This window comes from Oryctolagus cuniculus, chromosome 11, assembly GCF_051225735.1.
Source record: "Oryctolagus cuniculus isolate XC-2025 breed Fujian yellow rabbit chromosome 11, ASM5122573v1, whole genome shotgun sequence".
NCBI classification, from domain to species: Eukaryota; Metazoa; Chordata; class Mammalia; order Lagomorpha; family Leporidae; genus Oryctolagus; species Oryctolagus cuniculus.
Window position 1 is genome coordinate 97,001,635 of NC_142877.1, and position 19,527 is coordinate 97,021,161.

Below are 19,527 nucleotides of genomic sequence, written 5' to 3' on the forward strand. Positions count from 1 at the left end.
TAATCAGAGTCTAATAAATGTACTCAGTAATATGCAAATGACCCTAAAGCCAGACTCCAAAGCACCAAGCTCAATTGGTCTGCCATCAGCAGGGCCCTTGGGTGAGCTCTACATTCAAAGAATCAGCACCTAGGAAACCCAAGTTCCAATTCCAGCCTGCCACTAAAGTATATGGTACTGGGGCTGGTGCTGTGATATAGCGGGTAAAGCCATTGCCTGTGGCACCGGCATCCCATATGGGTGCCGGTTTGAGTCTCAGCTGCTTCACTTCCAATCCAGCTCCCTGCTAACGTGCCTGGGAAAGCAGCAGAAGATGGTGCAAGGCCTTGGGCCCTTGCACTCATGTAGGAGACCCAGAAGACGCTCCTTGCTCCTGACTTCAGATTGACCCAACAGTGGCTGTCGCGGCCATTTGGGGGAGTGAACCAGCTCTCATGCTCTCTATCTTTCTCTCTCTGTAACTCTCTTTCAAATAAATTTAAAAAAAAAAAATTGGTTCTGTGGGAAGAGAATTCTGATAGCTGAACCACGTGGAACATCCTAAAGAGATGAATCTGAAGATACTTGAGAACATCTGCCACTACACAACCTCCTCCCAAGGCTTCCGTTCTCCAGGGGAAGCACCTTCTATTCTTTATCAGTCTCTTAATGTCCAGTTGGGCCCTGTCTCCCTCCTCTGGGTAAGTGACCACACACCTGTCAGTGCCTCTTTCCAAGGCACCGTGACTGGAGCATGAGATTCCAGGAGTACAGATGGGTCAGCATAGTCCTCCCCTTGTCATGCACCATTGGCTTCTGTTACCAGAGGATAAATATTGGGCCTGTGTGGCAGCTTTGTCCTATCAGCGCTTTCCCTCCTTGTGGATACAGATCCACCCAGCAGAGTTACCATCCACTGTGGATCCCTCTAGTCTTCCCAAAAATGAATTCAGAAAGGCTTTGTTGAATGCTTTGCAGAAAGCAGAAACAGGTGTCTGGATTCACGGATCTGCAGCCACAATCCAAACAGCAGCTCCTGTGGGCTCCCCTTGACCACTGCCCCGCCCCCCGAAGTTCCCTACCTGCAGTTATCTCTAGTTTTCTTGCATCTTCTTCATGTTCTGAATTACCATGAAGATTATACAGAACAATACAATCATCACAAAATGCCTAATTTTATTCTGGCATATAATTTTAAATAATTCCTTACACAGATCTGTAACAATAATGAATCAGAAAAGAGAGATCTGTCACTCTGTCACAGCCTAGAGATAAGCGGTCCTGGGCTCCGATGGCAGCATTAGGGACCCCCACCCTTCCGTCTTCTTGGTCCATTTCTAGACAGTTTCCCTTGCCCATGGGGTCCAGAAGGGCCCATCAGCATTGTCTCATATGCTGCCTAGGAGGTGGGGAGCAGAAAAGGGAGGAAGAAGGCTTTACCACATTTTTCAGGGTTCAACCCTGATCTATGCAGGTGTCACTTCAGTTTATATCCAGTAGGCAAGGACTTACAAGTGAGTACGGAGCCTCCAAGGAGGTTTGGAAATATACTCTTCATACCGGCTGGAGTGTGCCCAGCTAGACGTCTGCAGTTGTAATTCTATATGAAAAAAGAAGACAGACATTGAGGGAAGCAGCAGTCTCTGCCAGACTCTGACGCAACTTCCCCTCTAAGTCTCTTAAGGACACTTCCATCCTCCAAGATCTGAAACCATTGAGTCAGTTCTACTTTTCCCATTTCATTTATAGTTACTTAATTTTTTTTTTTAATTTTTGAGATCACATATTTTCGTTTTACTTTGTACTTGAAGGTTTAATGTCCTACTCAGTAGAGTGCAACAAGCAAAAATCAAGAAGACCACAGGTCAACAGCAATGCAGGCAAGGATCATAAACAACAATCAAAGGAAAAGATGTCAGCTTTACCCAGACACGCTAAACAATAAGCTAATCACAGATCATCACAACTAGAGCAATACATGACTCCAAACCATGTGTCCTCCAGTCGTAACCATTTTGATGCAAATGATAGCATGTCATTCTTGTATGGCTAATATTCCATTACATATATGTACCACATTTCCTTTATCCATTCATCTAGTGAAGGACACCTTGGTCACTTCCATATTTGGGCTGTTGTGACAGTGCTGCTATAAACATGGTGGTGCAGGTATCTCTGATGCCAGGCATTTGTGTCTCTTGTCTTTACACTGAGTGGTGGGATTGCTGGATGATATGGGAAATCTATTTCTAGATTTTAAGAAACTTCCGCACTGTTTCCACAGTGGCTGTGCTAATTTACATTCCCATCGACAGTGTGTAAGTGTTCCTCTTTGTCCACATCCTCGCCAGCACTTGTTACTCTCTGTGTTTGGATTTTAGCCATTCAGACAGGGGTGAGGTGATAGCTCATTGTGGTTTTGAAACAAAATCTTATTTATTTCATTCCTTTATTCTATTGACTCGTAAAAATATTTTAAAAATTTGTAATATGAGAGTCAGAGAAGGGTTGGGGAGGAGAGAGAGAGAGAGAGAGACAGAGAGACAGAGAGAGAGGGAGGGAGGGGGGAGAGAAAGAAAGCTCCTTTCTGCCAATCCATTCTCCAAATGCCCACCTTGGCCAGGGCTGGGATGGCCCTGAAGCTAGAAGCTAGGAACAAAATCCAGGTCTCCCATGGGGGTGGCAGTGACACAGTTACTTGGGCCATCACCTCTACCTCCCAGGGTTTGCATTTTTGGGAAGCTGGAGTTAGGAGACAGAGCCAGGTACTCTGATATGTGACAACAGCATCTTAATCATCAAACTGAATGTCATTCCCCTTGAAGTGTTTTGTATCTGTTCTCCTCTTTCTATTTTCACACTTACTGCCATAAGAATACAGGTTCACATCAGTCCTTGCTTTCACAAAACCCGACCCAGAAGTCCACATGCAGCATATTCTAGCAGCCGAGTGTTTGTCAGGCAAGGATACAGGCGAATCCTCTCCACTGGCAGGGTCATTGGCCATAGTTTTCTGTGGCCCTTAATACTGATGCTTGTTTGGAATTGTGCTGGGGCTGGGGCACCTGGCATTCCGGCCCCTCTTCAGGAGAGAAAGGATCGCTGCTTCTGCCACTGCCACCTCCTTCTCGGGGCTCATTAACGCCCACTGCCTCCAGAAGGCTGCATTCCTCTTTTATATGTCGGCTGGCTCCCCTTCTTTCAGGAAGCTGTGTTTTGCCAATTCTGTCATTTCTTAACAAGGGCTTTTACCTTGTTTCTCTGAAAACATCCTGTCCTCTTTAATCCATTCTGTGCAGAGCCAAATTAATCTCTTTAAAATAATGATCTCATTAAAAAAAAAAAAACTCCTCTGCTTAAAATTTCTAAGGGCCAGGCCATTTGTCACAGCAGGAATAGCAAATGCATGTTCAAGCCCTGTCCCACGAATTGATCAAGATGTCTTTCCTGTTCAACCCAGAAGAAACCTAAGAACACTCTCCCCCACTTGGCTCTACTGATCAGACTTGGCCAGGGAGGTAATCTTGTTTATCACCCCTAGCCTACAAAATGATTTTCAAAAGTTGGGCTTTAGCAGCCGCCTTTCTCTGAACATTGTGTGTGTGTGTGTGTGTGTGTGTGTGTACACCAAGTCTCAAGTCTTGTTGGTCAATATGTGCAGCCCCCATTCCTTCAAATAAACCATTAAGCGCCTCATTCTGTTTCCCCCCAACATTCCCCCAAATATCTAAGTTGAGGTGTCCTCAGGTCAAAGAGATGTTGAAGGTAGCAAGGGCTGAGCTGATGGCAGAAGAAGACGATTCCAGAAGGAAAAAACTCAGCTCTTGCTAAGAAAGGCTGTCTAAGGCTGCAGTCGGAGGACACGCACCCGTTGTGAGCTTTAACGGGTGAGGCGAGGTCGCAAATGAAAGGGGCAGAGCTCAAGAGCCAGAGGGTGGGAAGCAAACTGGGTGGCAGAGTGCACACTGGGACAAGGTACTCCGTGCTAAGGCTGCAGAGATGCTTCCTGGAGCTCTGAGACCTTGGCTCTCTGAGGGAGCAGCCATTAGAACACAACTGTACCTGGAGGGTGTGATGATCGGAAACCAGCAAAAGGAAGGCCACCTGGTCCTGTCGGGGTGCCATACTGAAGAAACATTTTCTGTCAATTCCCCCAGTCTCCATCCCCATTCTACTCAAAAATGTTGGCATGGCAACTTTGATTTCAACGACTGAAACCTCTCTAGATGTTTTTAATATTGTATTAAGGCCCGAGTGGAAAAGACAGTTCTGGAAATGTAGACTAATCACAAAGCACATCTTTTTAAAGAAGTGGCAGATGGAAACAAGCCAGACCCTGCCCGGGGCTTCACTGCAGATTAGATCCACGTGAAGCTTGGTGGCCCCTCTCTGCTTTTGCCAAGTCCGAGGGACAGGCTTCTTGCCACCAGTGCTTTTTGCAAAAATTAACATCTTGCTCCTGCCAGGAAGGCAGGTGACAAGCTCAGCAGCTCTGCTTGGATTTGTTTTTCTCTATGGCAGAAACACGTGCCCCCTGAGTAGGCATTTGTTTGTAGAAGCAGTAGGATTGGTTGGGATGGCTGGCAGTCAAGAAGAAGAAAGTGGTACCGGGGAGCGGAACAAAACACCTACAAAGCCAGGTGATAGAAACAAGGCCAGCTAGTGTTCACCCAAGTTAGTGACTTGGAAGCAGCTAAGGTTGTTTGCATGTGCACAGTGAACCCTCTAATGCGTAAGTCAAGCCACTAGCTATGATTAATCTTACGCATTAAAGCAGATTGGCGTTTCTTGAGCATGGGCTAATGAGATTGACCTATATGATCATGCAGCTCTGAGCTGGGTAGGCATGTGAAGGTCATGGTAGGAAAGTGGGGAGCCCCTGGCAAGCGCCTGTCTGTGGCTTGCAGTTTGACCTGCGTGGTGCTCCCCTCCGCGGTGTGGACGCCGTAGAGCAGGCTGCCTGGGAAACGCCCCACCTGGGCTGCTGTCAAGTTCTCCTTTATTTGCAGGGCTATGACAGAGAAGATCTCTTCTGGAGCCAAGTGCAGTACGGCTCTCCCCAGCTTACAGCGGAGTTTCACACTGGCTGTGGAACTTAGCATGCTAGTGTAACCACGCACTGGGGATCATTATTCAGGTAGGAGGGGACATTTGTTAGGTTTTGGCAGGATTGACCTCTGCCCTTGGAGAGCCTGGCAAGACTTTAATCAAGGTGCCATGTGATCTCGCTCAGTTAAGGAGCAAGTATGCTACCCAGGCCATTCAGGCTCCCGCCCAGCACTTTCTGTCTTGATCAGAAAGACAAACATTGACAGGCCCATTTCATCCACAGTAGCACCCAGAAAAGAGAGCCAGGTGACTCCCACATTGTAAAGGTCCGTAGAGTTGCTCTGGCTCCAAACTGGGTTCTCCAGCCATTTCTCAGTTTGATTTCTGAACCTGTTCTTTTTGCTGTCCCCATATGCTTGCAAAAATCAATCAATCAATCTTTCTCCCCCAACCTTTTTATTTTTTGCTTAAGTTGGCAATGATTGGGATTTCTGCTACTTGCAACCAAAGAACTATAACTGATGTACCCCAGATCTTCAAGGGAATAAAGATTATTAGTAAGCCCAATATACTGATTGCATGAAAGTTAAGAAAATGTCTATTTTTCAAGGCTCATTACTCAACATCATGTCTTGTCTGAATGACCTTTTCCTACCTTGAAGTCTCTTTTCTGATTAATTTGTTGCTTATTTCAACTCATTTATCAAATATTCTCCCAGGTATAGTCAATGGGTGATTTATTACCTGAAACCTTGATTACCTACAAATAGCTTTCACCCTGATATAGGTCTCATGGGGGATACTTTTTTTAAATATATGAAGTGTGTATATTTGACTATCAGTATATAAAAAGAAAAATGATCATTTGTAGAATACAAACATATAGTAAACTACCCCAAAATGATGGAATAAAAGAAACTAAGTAACAATAATAAAAATAATACAGTATTGAATCAAAGGCAATATCAATTTTTGGAAACCTTATTAGGCAGCACTAATAATGAAAATAATACTTCATGCCACTTGTTGTCTAATGTTTGTGTAGCCCCCAGGTTTAGATGTTAGCCCCTGATGCCCAATGCGATGGCAATAGGAAGGAGAGCCTTTGGACGGTACATAGGTCATAAGGGCAGAATCCTCATGGGATTAATGCTCTTCCCAATTAGTAAAAAAGATTGCACGTGCCGCTTCTGCCATGCAGAGAGAGGACCACTGTCTCTGAAGATGCGGCCCCTTCCTGAGTCTGCCAGGGCCTTGATCTTGGATTCCCCAGCATCGAGAACTGGGAGAAATGCATCTGTGATGTTCAGAAGCCACTCCGTCTGAGGCATTTTGTTCTGGTAGCCCCAAGTAAACTAAGATCCCATTCCAGCTTCAGAGATAGTGCATTCAAGCGTGGGTTAAAGTGATGAAAGGTGGTCATAAAAATGAGAAGTACACGTATGGAGCTCTGGCAGGTGCTATTTGATTTTCTTTTAAGATTTTATTTATTTGAGAAGTAGAGTTACAGAGAGAAGAAGAGAGGGAGGGAGAGAGAGGGAGAGAGAGGGAGAGGGAGGGAGAGGGAGGGAGAGAGGGAGAGAGGTCTTCCATCCGCTGGTTCACTCCCCAAATGGCTGCAATGGCCATAGCTGAGCTGATCTGAAGCCAGAAGCCAGGGGCTTCTTCCCCATCTCCCACATGGGGCAGGGGCCCAAGGACTTGGGCCATCTTCTGCTTTCCCAGGCCGCAGCAGAGAGCTGGATTGGAAGAGGAGCAGCCAGGACTAGAACCAGCACCCATATGGGATGCTGGCACCACAAGCGGAGGATTAACCTACTGTGCCACAGCATTGGCACCGGCAGGTGCTATTTGAAGGGCTGTAGATTGTGACCTTAAATCTGGCAGAGGCCTCTTTCAGGCTGGATGATGTCCCTGCTGTGAAGATACCCCATGGCTGGTTCCCAGGTACCAGGACCTTTCAGTCTCAAACTTGACCAGGGAAACATCAGCCAGGGCGTGGAAACTTCCATAGCACCTCCGGAAGCCACGAGCTTTACCTCTGAGGGCCATTGTGGGAAGGTAAGTGATCCCATTGTTTGCCTCTCTGCGCAGATAGGTGACATCCAGTGTGGGAATGAGAGTGTGGGAGTGCAGTGTACCTCCTTCTCCAGTAATCGAGTCTGTCAGCTATTCCCAGATGTCCTTTGATTCTCAGTGAGGTAGTCCTTGATTTTCCATGGATTGATAACCACACATAAATCTCTAGTGTTGAACCTCGACTCAGTGCATGTATTTACCCTGTAAGAAGAAATGAATGGGGCCAGCGCTATGGCATCATAGGTTAAGCCTCCACCTGTGGCACCAGTATCCTCCATATGGGTGCCAGTTCAAGTCCTATCTGCTCCACTTCTGATCCAGCTCTCTGCTGATGGCCTGGGAAGGCAGTAAAGGGTGGCCCAAGTGCTTGGGGCCCTGAACCCACATGGGAGACCCAGAGGAAGCTCCTGGCTCCTGGTTTTGGATTGGCCCAGCTCTGGTCATTGAGGCTATTTGGGGAGTGAACCAGTAGATGGAAGACCGCTCTTTCTATCTCTCCTTCTCTCTGTATGTAACTCTGCCTTTCAAGTAGATAAATAAATCTTAAAAAAAAAAAAAAATCTGTACTCAAACTCAGACTTGGGGAACAGTCAGCCAGCTCAGGCAACCAACCATTTTTCTGAATTTTGAGCCTCTGTTTGACCAGCTGAATATACTTCAGTTTTGATTTCTCACCCAGACTCGATTTTTCAGTTTATAAGACATGGTAATGCATTTAGTCCTAACAATCTGATGAGGTTGTATGCTGTGTTAATGCAAGTCATATCCATAATTAGCCAAACAGATGGCTTAGGCTTAATGCAAATTCAAATTGAGGTTATAAAAGGCCAGTTTATTTGAACAGGCAACTTTATGTTTAATCAAAGCAACCATTAAAATTGTGAGAGCAAGTATTGTTCTGATGTCCTCTTTTATGAAATCCATATTTAAAGGTAACCTAATCTGTACTGTTTTTTTTTGTTTTAATCCTTTAAAGGAACATAAATATACATATCCCATTATTTCTAACCTTTGTTTTATAAAGCCATAAATACGTTTTGCTTAATGCCCAGTTTCTATTTGTGGTTGTGCCAATTAAAAAGCAGAGTTATTCAACATTTCTCTGAAGTGCTTCTGTGCAGTACCAGTGTGGAGATGTTCTGTTGTACCCTGCATAATCCCAGGGCTCATGTGGCCAGTCTCAACAGGAGGAGGATTTGAATAAACAGTCCGAGCATCAAGTGTGGTCACTGCCTTTCACTTTCTTGTGTTTCTCAGTGCATGGTGAAAGAAATCCAATTTGTGACTCAAAAATATAATTTCTCCGATGTTTCTCTTGTTTATTCTCCTTCTATAAGTGTCTTGCATCTTAAAGCTCCCCCAAGACCTTTTTTTTATTTTAAAGATTTATTTATTTATTTGAAAGTCAGAGTTACACAGTGAGAGAAGGAGCAGCAGAGAGAGGGAGGGAGAGAGCTCTTCCATCTGCTGGTTCACTCCCCAAATGGCTGCAATGGCTGGAGCTGCGCCGATTTGAAGCCAGGAGCCAGGAGCGTCTTCCCGGTCTCCCATGTGGGTGCAGGGGCCCAAGGACTTGGGCCATCTTCCACTCTTTTCCCAGGCCATAGCAGAGAGCTGGATTGGAAGTGGAGCATCTGGGACTTGAACCAGTGCCCATATGGGATACCGGCACTGCTGCAGGTGGCAGCTTTACCCACTATGCCACAGCGCCAGCCCCTCCCCAAGACCTTTCTTCCTGTATTTCTTATATTCAACTCCCTACCAAACTATCTTGGACATCCCCTATCTTTGTAGGATCTTTTCTTTCCTTCCTCTCCCACATCTCTTCATCCTTCTAAATTTCTTCCTGGAAAGCTCTAGCCATGTCTGATGGCAGTCCTTCATTCTGCATAGTGTAGGTCTTCTCCCTCTGAGTAGCTGAGAATGTTTAGCATTGGTCGGGAGGTGATGATCAAATCCAGGGAGAGGTGCTGAATAAATGCTGGAAGTTTCCATAGAGGGGATAGGACAGGAAAGAGGCAATTTGTTTATTTATAGGTTAGTGGTCAGTGGTAATTTATTTTATTTTCGAAAGATGAACTATGGTCATTTATATTGATCAACACTAGGTAACCTGATTTACAATCAGGTTAGCATATTCAGCTCACAATGAAGAATCCTAGTCATGTTTTTTTTTTTGTTTTTGTTTTTGTTTTTTTTTTTGTTTGTTTTTTTTTTTTTTTACAGGCAGAGTGGACAGTGAGAGAGAGAGAGAGAGAGAGAAAGAAAGGTCTTCCTTTTGCCGTTGGTTCACCCTCCAATGGCTGCAGCGGCCGGCGCGCCACGCTGATCCAAAGGCAGGAGCCAGGTGCTTCTCCTGGTCTCCCATGGGGTGCAGGGCCCAAACACTTGGGCCATCCTCCACTGCACTCCCTGGCCACAGCAGAGAGCTGGCCTGGAAGAGGGGCAACCGGGACAGAATCCGGCGCCCTGACAGGGACTAGAACCCAGTGTGCCGGCGCCGCTAGGTGGAGGATTAACCTATTGAGCCACAGCGCCGGCCCGTTAGTCATGTTGTTTTATGCAATATTTCTCAAACATATTTCACAATGGATCCTTTTCATCTCTCCCTTCCTTTTCACATAAATAAGTACCTGTGGAATTACCATTTGGATGAAATGGCCTTCCTTAAACAATAAAAGGTATAGCTAAAGTCTTTGAGCAATTATGCAACACACACATAGCTTGGTCTCAATGACAGCAACTGTTGGAATGTAGTCTGTACTCTTGGCAGAATACAGAAAGTGGTGCCATTCTGCTCTTTGTCCTGTGATGTGAGATAATTATGCAGAGTGGCCACCAGCTGATTCTGCGTGGTCAGTACTGACGGACATCGAGTGTACCACGGGGCTCGACAACAGTTGTCTCGGAATTTAATTTTGTCAAGATGTTTTGCATTCGTACCTCCCTGGTGTCTTGATTTACCCTGGAAAGTAGCCAGTCCCTCTAGCAAATGCTGGCTATTAGTTTAATATCACTGGGTGTGAAGGTTATGATTACTGTGGATGAACTTGGCCATAGCTGGAGGTGATACGTACCTGGTTGTCTGAGCCAGTTTTCATGTACGACCATCTGGAAAAGAATGGGAAAAAGCAGGTGAAGCCGTACGTGCTCACGACGTAGCCAAAGCATTGCGTAGATTCGCATGCAGGAATAAGAGCTGGTAAAGAATTTGCAAACTAATAAAATTTTAGCTGGGCCTGATAATACCAAGAATCTTTCTAATACAAAGACATAGAAGTTTAGTTATTAACAACTTTTTAAAAATAGACAATAAATGGATTTTAAGGAAACAAATTTGAATTTTTTTTTTTTACTTTTTGTTATTTACTTTGAACTGTTGACATTTCAAGCAATACTGCAAGCCAAGATTAAAATCCATACCACAGCCTGGGTTTTATAATTTGTTTAGAGTTTAAACCAACTCATCACCAATGACTGACTTCACAAATATTTCCACCAGAAATCTTTTAGAGGTCTTGGACATCTTAGATATATATCGAAAAAGTTATTCAACTTATGGAAAATTGGAAAAAAATTCAGTGTCTAAAAACTAGGTATTAGCTTATGTTATATCCATATATGACAATCATTAATGCTATCCACCAAATATTTCCAGTCTTTTCCCTGGGTACATCGTGATACACATTTCCCCACACTTGATGTCAAATGAGACTATGTGACCAGTTTTGGTCAAAGAAATATGAAAAGAAATACATTGTGGCTTCCAGGAAAGAACAATATGGACTGGTATATAATTTTCTGTCATCACTTTTTCTTCTGTGTGGGTCCTGAAGTGCGAACAATGACAGCAATAGATACATAGATTAAAAATTTTTTTAAAGTTTTTCATGTCACTGAGATTTTGAGAGTGTTTGTTATGACAATTTAATCCAGCCTATTATGACCTGTAGACCACAATGGAACACTAAACTGTCTTGAAAACTATACAGTAGAAAAATATAAAATGATAAAACATAAAGATATACTAAGTAAAAAAATAAATGCGAGTGTTAAAAAAAATTCTGGACAAGCATTTAAGCTAACAGTTAAGGCACCAGTTAAGACATCCACATCCCACATCCATGTCCCATATTGTCCCCTATGGCTGACTCCAGTTTCTTGCTAATGCACACCCAGGGAGGCAGCAAGTGATGGCTTAAGTAGCTGAATCCCTGTACCCTCTTGGGAGACCTGGACTGACTTCCCAACTCCTGGCCTCAGCCTGACTCAGCTCCAATCATTGTAGGCATTTGGGTAGTGAACCAAAGTATGGGGACTCACTTTCTCTTTCTCTCCCTCTGTCTTTCTCTTTCTCTCTCCCTCTCTCTTTCTCTCTCTTTCTTTCTCTCTCTTTTTCTTCTCTCTCTCTTTCTCTTTCCTTCCCTCCCTCTCAAACAATTTTTAACAGTATTATTACAGCATAACAAAATGCATGTGAAATGGGCTAGCTCGAATCTTCAGAATTTTGAAGTTGGAAAAAATTCCATGAAAAAGTTCTGTGGCAAGTGTCTATCCACAGATGAGCGAATAAGTAAAATGTGGCACATTCACAAAATGGAATGCTATTCAGTCTTGAAAAGAAAAGGAACTCTGACATGTGCTACAACATATGAGGACATTGTGCTAAATCAAATAAGCCAGTCACAAAAAATAAATACTGCACAAAACCAGAGAGACAGAAAGTGGAGTGGTTCTCATGGGCTCCAGCAGGGGGACATGGGTGGTATTAAATGTGTACAAAGTCTGAGTTTCACAAGGGACATGGAGATGGATGGTGAGGAGGATTGAATGATATTATAAATCAATTTAATCCCACTGACCTGTACACCTTAAAAAAATTAAGATAGCAAATTTTAAAAAAGATTTACTTATTCATTTATTTGAAAAGCAGAGTGACAGAGATCTTCCATTTGCTGACTCACAACCCAAATAGCCACAGTGCCCAAGTCTGGATCAGACTGAAGCCAGGAGCCAGGAATTCCATGAGGGTCTCCCGTATGGGTATCAGGGGCACAAGTACTTGGGCCATCTCCCATTGCCTTCCCAGGCCCATTAGCAGGAAGCTAGATCGGAAGCAGCTCAGTCAGGACTTGAACTGGCACTCCCTCATGGGATGCCTGCACCGCAAGTGGTGGCTTAACTCACTGTGTTGTGATGCCAAGACCAAGGTGATGTTTATGTGCACTTGACTCTGATAAAGGTAAATGGAAGGAGAGTAAAAGTGTCTTTGTGGGTGAAGACTAAAAGCATCCCTGTGGGTCGAGCTGTCTCTTTGGGGATCCTTTTAGATTTGCAGCTTTAAGGCAACTAAATATTCTTTTTTTCCCTTGTCAGGGAGGGGGGCATTATTCTCTGTTTCTGAGCTTAGGAGAAGTCATTGGGTCTCTGTTTTGGAAAGAAGTACAAGAACCAGCCACCAAAGACAGGAGGCTCCAAGAGACTAAAGAAAGAGGTGACAAATGCAAGAGTGTGTGGTTATTTAGGGACTTAGAAACAGAAGTATATCTCAGGCAGCCACAAGATGAGCAGCTCCCTGTAGCACCAGGCAGGAGAAAGGGGCTTTATATGCTAAGTTAGACCTGGGTGGCCCATAGCCAACCTACATGTAACTAGACCCTCTCAAGAAATATCAGCATTTCAGACGTCAGATAAGCAACATCCCAGGAGTCAGAGTTGCAGGTTATCTTAATGACTTTGCTTATCCCATGGGGGATAAGATCACTTCTGGCTCCATTTATGGGTCAGAGGGCAGTTATGACAAGATGGCTGCACTCATATGATACTGGATCCCTACAGCCTTTTCTGAGAAATGGAGAAACCTAATGATTCCTGGCATTGGGGCATAAGCTCACTGTGGCCTCAGAGAAATCTGTTGGGTGTCAGGAGGATCCAGCCCCACCCTGCAACCCTACGAATAGCCACTTGTTATAGGAACTTGAAAGGCCTGCGATGCAGTTTACAGGAAAACAGTACATCCCTTCTTGAGGCTCTCTGAGAATATATGCGTGGCAGGCATTGCTGACAAAAGGATGTCTGACTTCAGCCAAGGCACCAAGGAGGGCCCCAGAGTAAAGGGTCTCCAGCAAAAGTCAGGTTTCCGCCCTTAGAAGGTTACAGCTCAGAGCTCCGGAAGAGGCATCAACAGCATTTGGGATGCAGCTTCCACCACTCGCTCCACAGGACAGTCTCCTTCTCGGAGTGCCCTCGGATGTAGTCATGGTACAAAGGCAGGAGAAGTGCTGTCCTGGGTCTCACCTTCTTGCTCTCCCCAAAGACAAAAGATGAGCAACAAGCAAAACTCACCACTGGGAACTTTTCTCTGAGGGTGAGAGCAGTCTTGTTGAATCTTTACATGGCTTTAGGCAGTATACACATCTCAGTGATACCGATTCTTCCAACCCATGAGCAAGAAGTGCCTTTCCCTTTTATTGTGTCCTTGATGATTTCTTTTTTTTAAGATTTATTTATTTATTTGAAAGTCATAGTTACACAGAGAGAGGAGAGGCAGAGAGAGAAAGCGAGAGAGAGAGGTCTTCCATCCAATGGTTCACTCCCCAGATGGCCGCAACAGCCGGAGCTGTGCCAATCCGAAGCCAGGAGCCAGGAGCTTCTTCCCAGTCTCCCACGTGGGTGCAGGGGCCCAAGGACTTGAGCCATCTTCTACTGCTTTCCCAGGCCATAGCAGAGAGCTGGACAGGAAGTGGAGCAGTTAGGACTCGAACCGACGCCTGTATGGGATGCCAGCACTTCAGGCCAGGATGTTAACCCACTGTGCCACAGCACCAGCTCCCCTTGATGATTTATTTCATCAATGTTTTATGATTTTCATTGTAGAGATCTTTCACTTCTTTGCTTAAATGTATTCCTAAATATTTGAATTTTTATATGGCAATGGTGACTGGGATTTCTTTTTTGATTTCTCTTTCGATGAGTTCACCACTAGTATCTTAAAAAGCTAGTACTGAGGCCAGTATTGTGGTATAGTGGGTTAAGCCATCGCCTGTGATGCCAACATCCCATACGGGGACCAGTTAGAGTCCCGGCTGCTTCCCTTCTGGTCCAGCTCCTTGCTAATGTGCCTGGGAAAGCAGAGGAGGATGAGTCAAGTGCTTGAGCTCCTAAATCTGTGTGGGAGACTTGGCTTCTGATTTCAGCCTAGCTCAGCCCTGGTCACTGCGGCTCTTTGAAGAGAGACACAATGAATGGAAGATCTCTGTGTCTCTCCCTCTCTATCTGGTAACTTTGCCTTTCAAATAGTTTTTTTCCAAATACACTTTTTGTATGTTTGTTTTGAAACATGCAATTTTACTGGACGAAAACCAGTGCTTGAGAAAGGTCGCAGTTAGTTGTGTAAGACTTACCCTTTGCCCTACCACGAGAACCGCAGGCAGGGAGTAGTGCTCACTCCTCCTAGGCTCTGGTTGAGTGGCGGCAATCAGTGCTCGCTGAGCCCAATGCTCGGGCTCCCAGAGAACAGCGCTCCGTGTCAGGCAGCCTGCTGGGGGCACCAGACCCAGAGCAGGGGTGTGTGGCTCTGACGACGAGCTGTTACCGGGATAGTCCCCTCTGGATTGCCTCCCAGAGAACCTGTTGACAGACTGAGATGGGAGTGCCCCTTCTGGCATGTATTAAGAAAGTGGGAGGGGCCGGCATTTGACCTAGCAGTTAAGACACCTGAGAAACAGAAGTATTTTTACTTCTTAAGTCTGGTGAGAAGTCAGGTGGAAGTTGGCAGCAGGCTGAAGAGACGTTTGGCCAAATCCCTGGGGTGTGACGAGGAGAGCGCAAGCTGGTTCCATCCTGAGCCTCTGTCCCCAGGCGCTGAGCTAGGAGGAGGTGCGTGTTTCTCAAAGCGTTTCTGAAACTCCTCACTTGCTGGCTCCTTGAGCACCTGCGGCACCTCCTCCGGGACTTTCCTGGAGGGGGCCCTTTTGCAATGGCCAGAAGTCAGCTGGAAATCCACCTGGGGAATCGGGTCAAGGGCACTGAATCAAGCCATGACTTCAAAGCCACAGGTCTGCTTTCTCAGTTAGGTCAGAAACAGACTGTGGGGATGAATACATCATTCCATTAAAGAACACGGAGAATCAGAGGAAGAGTCGAGGGGGAATACCAAGGAAAGTGATCATCTCAGTGGCAAGATGCTAGGGTTACAGCCGACAAAGTCGGCACCTGGTCATCATAGCCATGTGGGGAGGGGAGGGTGAACCTGCAGATGGAAGATTTTTCTGTCTCTCCCTCTAACTCTCCTCTTCAAATAAATATTTTTTAAAAAAGCGGCTGCTTGATGGAATTTGTGTGGCTGCATCATAACTTACTGTATTGAAGCCTAATTTGGTATATTTATATTTTATATGTTTTTATTTGTGCATAATGCTGACATATCCTGTGTAGGCACAGGGCTTTAAGCATTTGTCGAATTGTTTTCTTCCTCTCAATGAAGAGCAATCTTTTGCTTTTCCTGCTTGTTATGGTCTGAATGTTTATGTCCCTCCAGAATTCCTATGTGGAATCCTTACTCCCAAAGTGCTGGCAGTTGGAGGTGGTCCTTGGTAGATGGAGCTTCATGAATGGGATTAATTCCCCTTAAAAAGAGACCCAGAGAGCTAGCTGTCTCCCGCTGTGTGAGGCCACAGTGGAAAGATGACTGCCCTCACCTGACTCTGTTCACACCCTGACCTTGGACTTGCCAGGCGCATATTGGTGAGAAATCAACTTCTGTCATTTCCAGCTACCCCATGTGTAGTATTCTGTTACAGTGGCACAAGTGAACTGAGACCCTGCTCGTGTACAGTAAACATGTTCACTGAAAAACAGATGAGCACATCAAGGAAAAAAGTCACTGCAAATCTACCTTTCTGAGAGAATAATGTGGCAATGACTGTCCTTTCATGTGATTCTTTTTAAAGATGTATCTGAAAGGCAGAGTTACAGAGAGAAGGAGGGACACACACAGAGGTCTTCTATCCACTGGTTCACTCCCCAAATGGCCACAATGGCCGGGTTGAAGCCAGGAGCATGGCACTCCACCTGGGTCTCCCTTGAGGTGGTAGGAGCCAAGAACTTAGGCCGTCTTCCACTGCTTTCCCAGATGCGTTAGCAGGGAGCTGGATCAGAAGTGGAGCAGCTGGGACTCGAACCAGTGCTCATATGGGATGCCCATGTTGCAGGTGGCAGTGTAACCCGCTGAACACCACCAGCAGCCGTGGCCTGTAATTTAGGGTGCATTATGTACCCAGATAATCACCTATTTATGAATATAAATATATGCATACACACGCAAGGCTTAAGGGCACATTGTGGAAAGATGATGTATGTGTGACTCTCTTGTACATTTACAAGATGTAATGCAAATTCTGCCATGTCAGGTAGTATAGATCACTAATTGTTAAATCTTGTATAACATTCTGTTGTAAAGATTATCATAGTTCACTCAGCTATTCTTGTATTAATGATCTTTTAATTTGCTACCAGCTTTCTATTATTACAAGTAATGTGAGGATGATGATACATACATACTCTCCAGAGTGGGGTTCTGGGTTGAATTGTACGTGCATTTAACTTTTTAGCAGAGATCATGAATTGCGTTTACACATTTCCACACATGATATATGAGCATGTCCTTTTCTCGACTCCCATCTCTGTTGATAACAGACGCTATTATGCTTTTAGTTTTTCCACTCTGATGGGTATCATTGTGGTAATGTCATTTCCATTTCTCTGCCTGTTGGGGGAGGCTGTATATTTTATCACTCTTGTTCTTCTGTCAATTGCCTATTCATATCACCAACTCATGTTGCTACTGAGTTGATGAGCTTATTAAATTGTAAAAGCATTTTGAGTATTATGATACTAGTTTTTTTATCTATCACCTGAATTTGAAATATCTTATCCAATTTGCTTACCTAGTCACTTTTGTTTAGGTAACTATTGAGATATTAATAATATGAAATTTGGTGTATAAATAAAATTTATAAACATATTTACACATAAATATAGCCCCATAATATTCCTGTTTTAGTTAAAAGACTTTATCTTTTCCTACATTTACAGATAGTCCCTTAACCCTTTTTCTAAAATTATTACAGTTTTGAAATTTATTTTCATTTTATTTGAAAAGTAGAGAGACAGAGACTGACAGATTTCCTATGCCCTGGTTCACTCTCCAAATGCCCACAATGGCAAGGCCTGGACCAGGCAAAAGTCAAGAACTATCTGGGTATCCCATGCAGGTAGCAAGGACACAGCTACTTGAGCCATCATCTGCTGCCTCCCAGGGTGCACATTAGGAGAAAGCTGGAAGAAGAAGCAGAGGCAGGACTGGAACCAGGCACTCTGATATAGGATGCAGGTATCCCAAGCAGTGACCTAACCACTATGTCAAATGCCTGCCCCTAAAATGGTTATTATTTATTTTTATCTTCAAGTCTTTAGTGCAGCAGCAATTTATTTTTGGAATTAATGTATTCTAAAGGGCCCAAATTGATTTTCTTTCAAGAGATAGCCAATTGTAAGGAGACTATTAATTAGATCCCCCCACAATACAATACCACCTTTACAAGGTATTAAACATATATATACTGAAAACTAATTCTGAGCTCTTTATTATTTATTTTTTTACTGTATTTTTGATAGTCTTGTGCCTATATTTTCCTTTATTATCCTGACTTTTAAATTTTTTTAAGTTTTTTTTTATTTGAAAGGCAGCAGAACAGAGAGAGTGAAAGATAGAGAAGGAGTGAGAGACCTTCCACCCATTTGTTCACTCCCCAGATGGCCACAATAAGACACATCTGGCCCAGGCCAAAGCCAGGAGCCAGGAACTTCATCCAGGTCTCCCATGTGAGTGGCAAGGGTACAGGCACTTGTGTCATTTTCTTCTGCTTTCCCAGGTGCATTAGCAGGAAGCTGGATCTGAAGCAGAGCAGCAGGACTTTAAATGGTACTCCAAATGGGATGTCAGCATTGCAGGTGGGAGCTTCACCTGCCATGCCACATGTCAACCCCTAACTTTTTTAATATAGTATTTTAATTCTACTTTTATTTGTCAACTTAAGAGCATTTTATCCAAATCAAAATGCCACTCAGTGAAAACGAAATAGTAGCAGAGTACAACACCCTGGTGTTCACCTCCCCTCAAGAGACACTCATTTGAATGCTCATTTGAACACGTGCTTGTGCCGGAAGTCACCTTCAGAAAAGCTGTGGGAAGACAACTGAGAGACCACAGGGCCTGGTTATAGTGCAATAATGACACAAGTTGTGATGATGGAAGTAGAAAGGAAAGAGCTGCCTCTGTCACTCCCCAGCTCCAAGGAGCACAGCCTAGAGAGAGATGCATCCCCCTTTGGGGAAGGGATGGAGAGTTAAGTCCAATCCTTAGTCTTGAATCCAAATGCCAGGCCTGGGGTGATACAGTTTAGCATTGGACAGAGCCCTTCCTGTCCCCTGTCCTCAGGCCTGCACCTGCGGACTAAGTATGTGGCACCTCCACAGCTGAGCGATCCACCACCCCTGTCCCAGCTTCTGGCAAAAAAGCAAAGAAAGACTCCAGTTGCTGCAGACTAGGGTAGGCAAGGGGGCTTAGGACCTGGCTGGAAGTGTAGAGCCCAGCCTGCTCTTGCCCTGAGACCCAGCACATGATAAAAACCAAAAGCATCTACCTGAGGCCAGCGCTCACCCACAAACCTTTAGACTTGGCTGACATCAGGTAGAGACTGGAGCTTGGGGGGGACAGGTTCAACCTCAGGCATCCCAAGACTGGGGACTGAGATTTATAAGTATCCCAGCTCAGTGCCCATCTGGAAAGCTAAGACTGGCTGCCTCCTTCAACCTTGGGTAGATAGTGAGGAATCACAACACTGTGTATTAGGACTTAGTGCTGACCTGGTAGACCCCAACACTGCTCAGATCCCAACAGTCCCCATCCCTGGGCAAGTGCCTGTAGAGGGAATCTCTAGACTTATCCCAGTGTTGGGCAGAGACATGCAAACTGGTGGGGTGGCCTCATTCAGTGTGCATAACTATTAGCCTCGCATGAGTCTAGAATGCACTCCCAAGATTGCACAGGACCCAGTGACTCTGAAACCCAGGTGTGACCCACTTAGTACCTGCTGGGGCAACTAAGAGGTTGCCTCTACCATCCCTCCTACAACCTTGGTCAAGCGTCAGGGAATCATAGTACTGCTTGGGGGACTCAGTGATAGGCTGGTAAAACCCAATACTGAGCGGATCTTAATGGCTCCTGTCCCTAAGTCAGTGGCTATAGGCAGAGCCTCTGGATTTGCATCAGGGCAAGTAGGATTCCCTGGCTCCAGTTGGTCACTCATACCCAGCCAGCATCACCAACGGCTGGTAGAAGTGGCACTGGGCAGCGAA

The 19,527-nt window shown here is 44.9% G+C and overlaps 1 protein-coding gene and 1 long non-coding RNA gene across 2 annotated transcripts in view; one reads left to right on the forward strand and one right to left on the reverse strand.

The window, feature by feature from the left end:
• LOC149123572 (uncharacterized) overlaps nucleotides 1-19,527 on the forward strand; it is a 125,501-nt gene that overhangs the window by 52,289 nt on the left and 53,685 nt on the right. The gene's annotated exons all lie outside the window — the stretch shown is intronic.
• Nucleotides 1,190-15,248, reverse strand: LOC149123573 (uncharacterized). The gene is made up of 4 exons (XM_089309058.1): nucleotides 14,511-15,248; nucleotides 10,185-10,218; nucleotides 1,492-1,579; nucleotides 1,190-1,378 (listed from the first exon to the last, which is right to left on the reverse strand). Exons 1-4 carry the CDS (start codon nucleotides 14,772-14,774, stop codon nucleotides 1,357-1,359), a joined length of 408 nt encoding a protein of 135 aa, XP_089165184.1. The 5' UTR covers nucleotides 14,775-15,248; the 3' UTR covers nucleotides 1,190-1,356.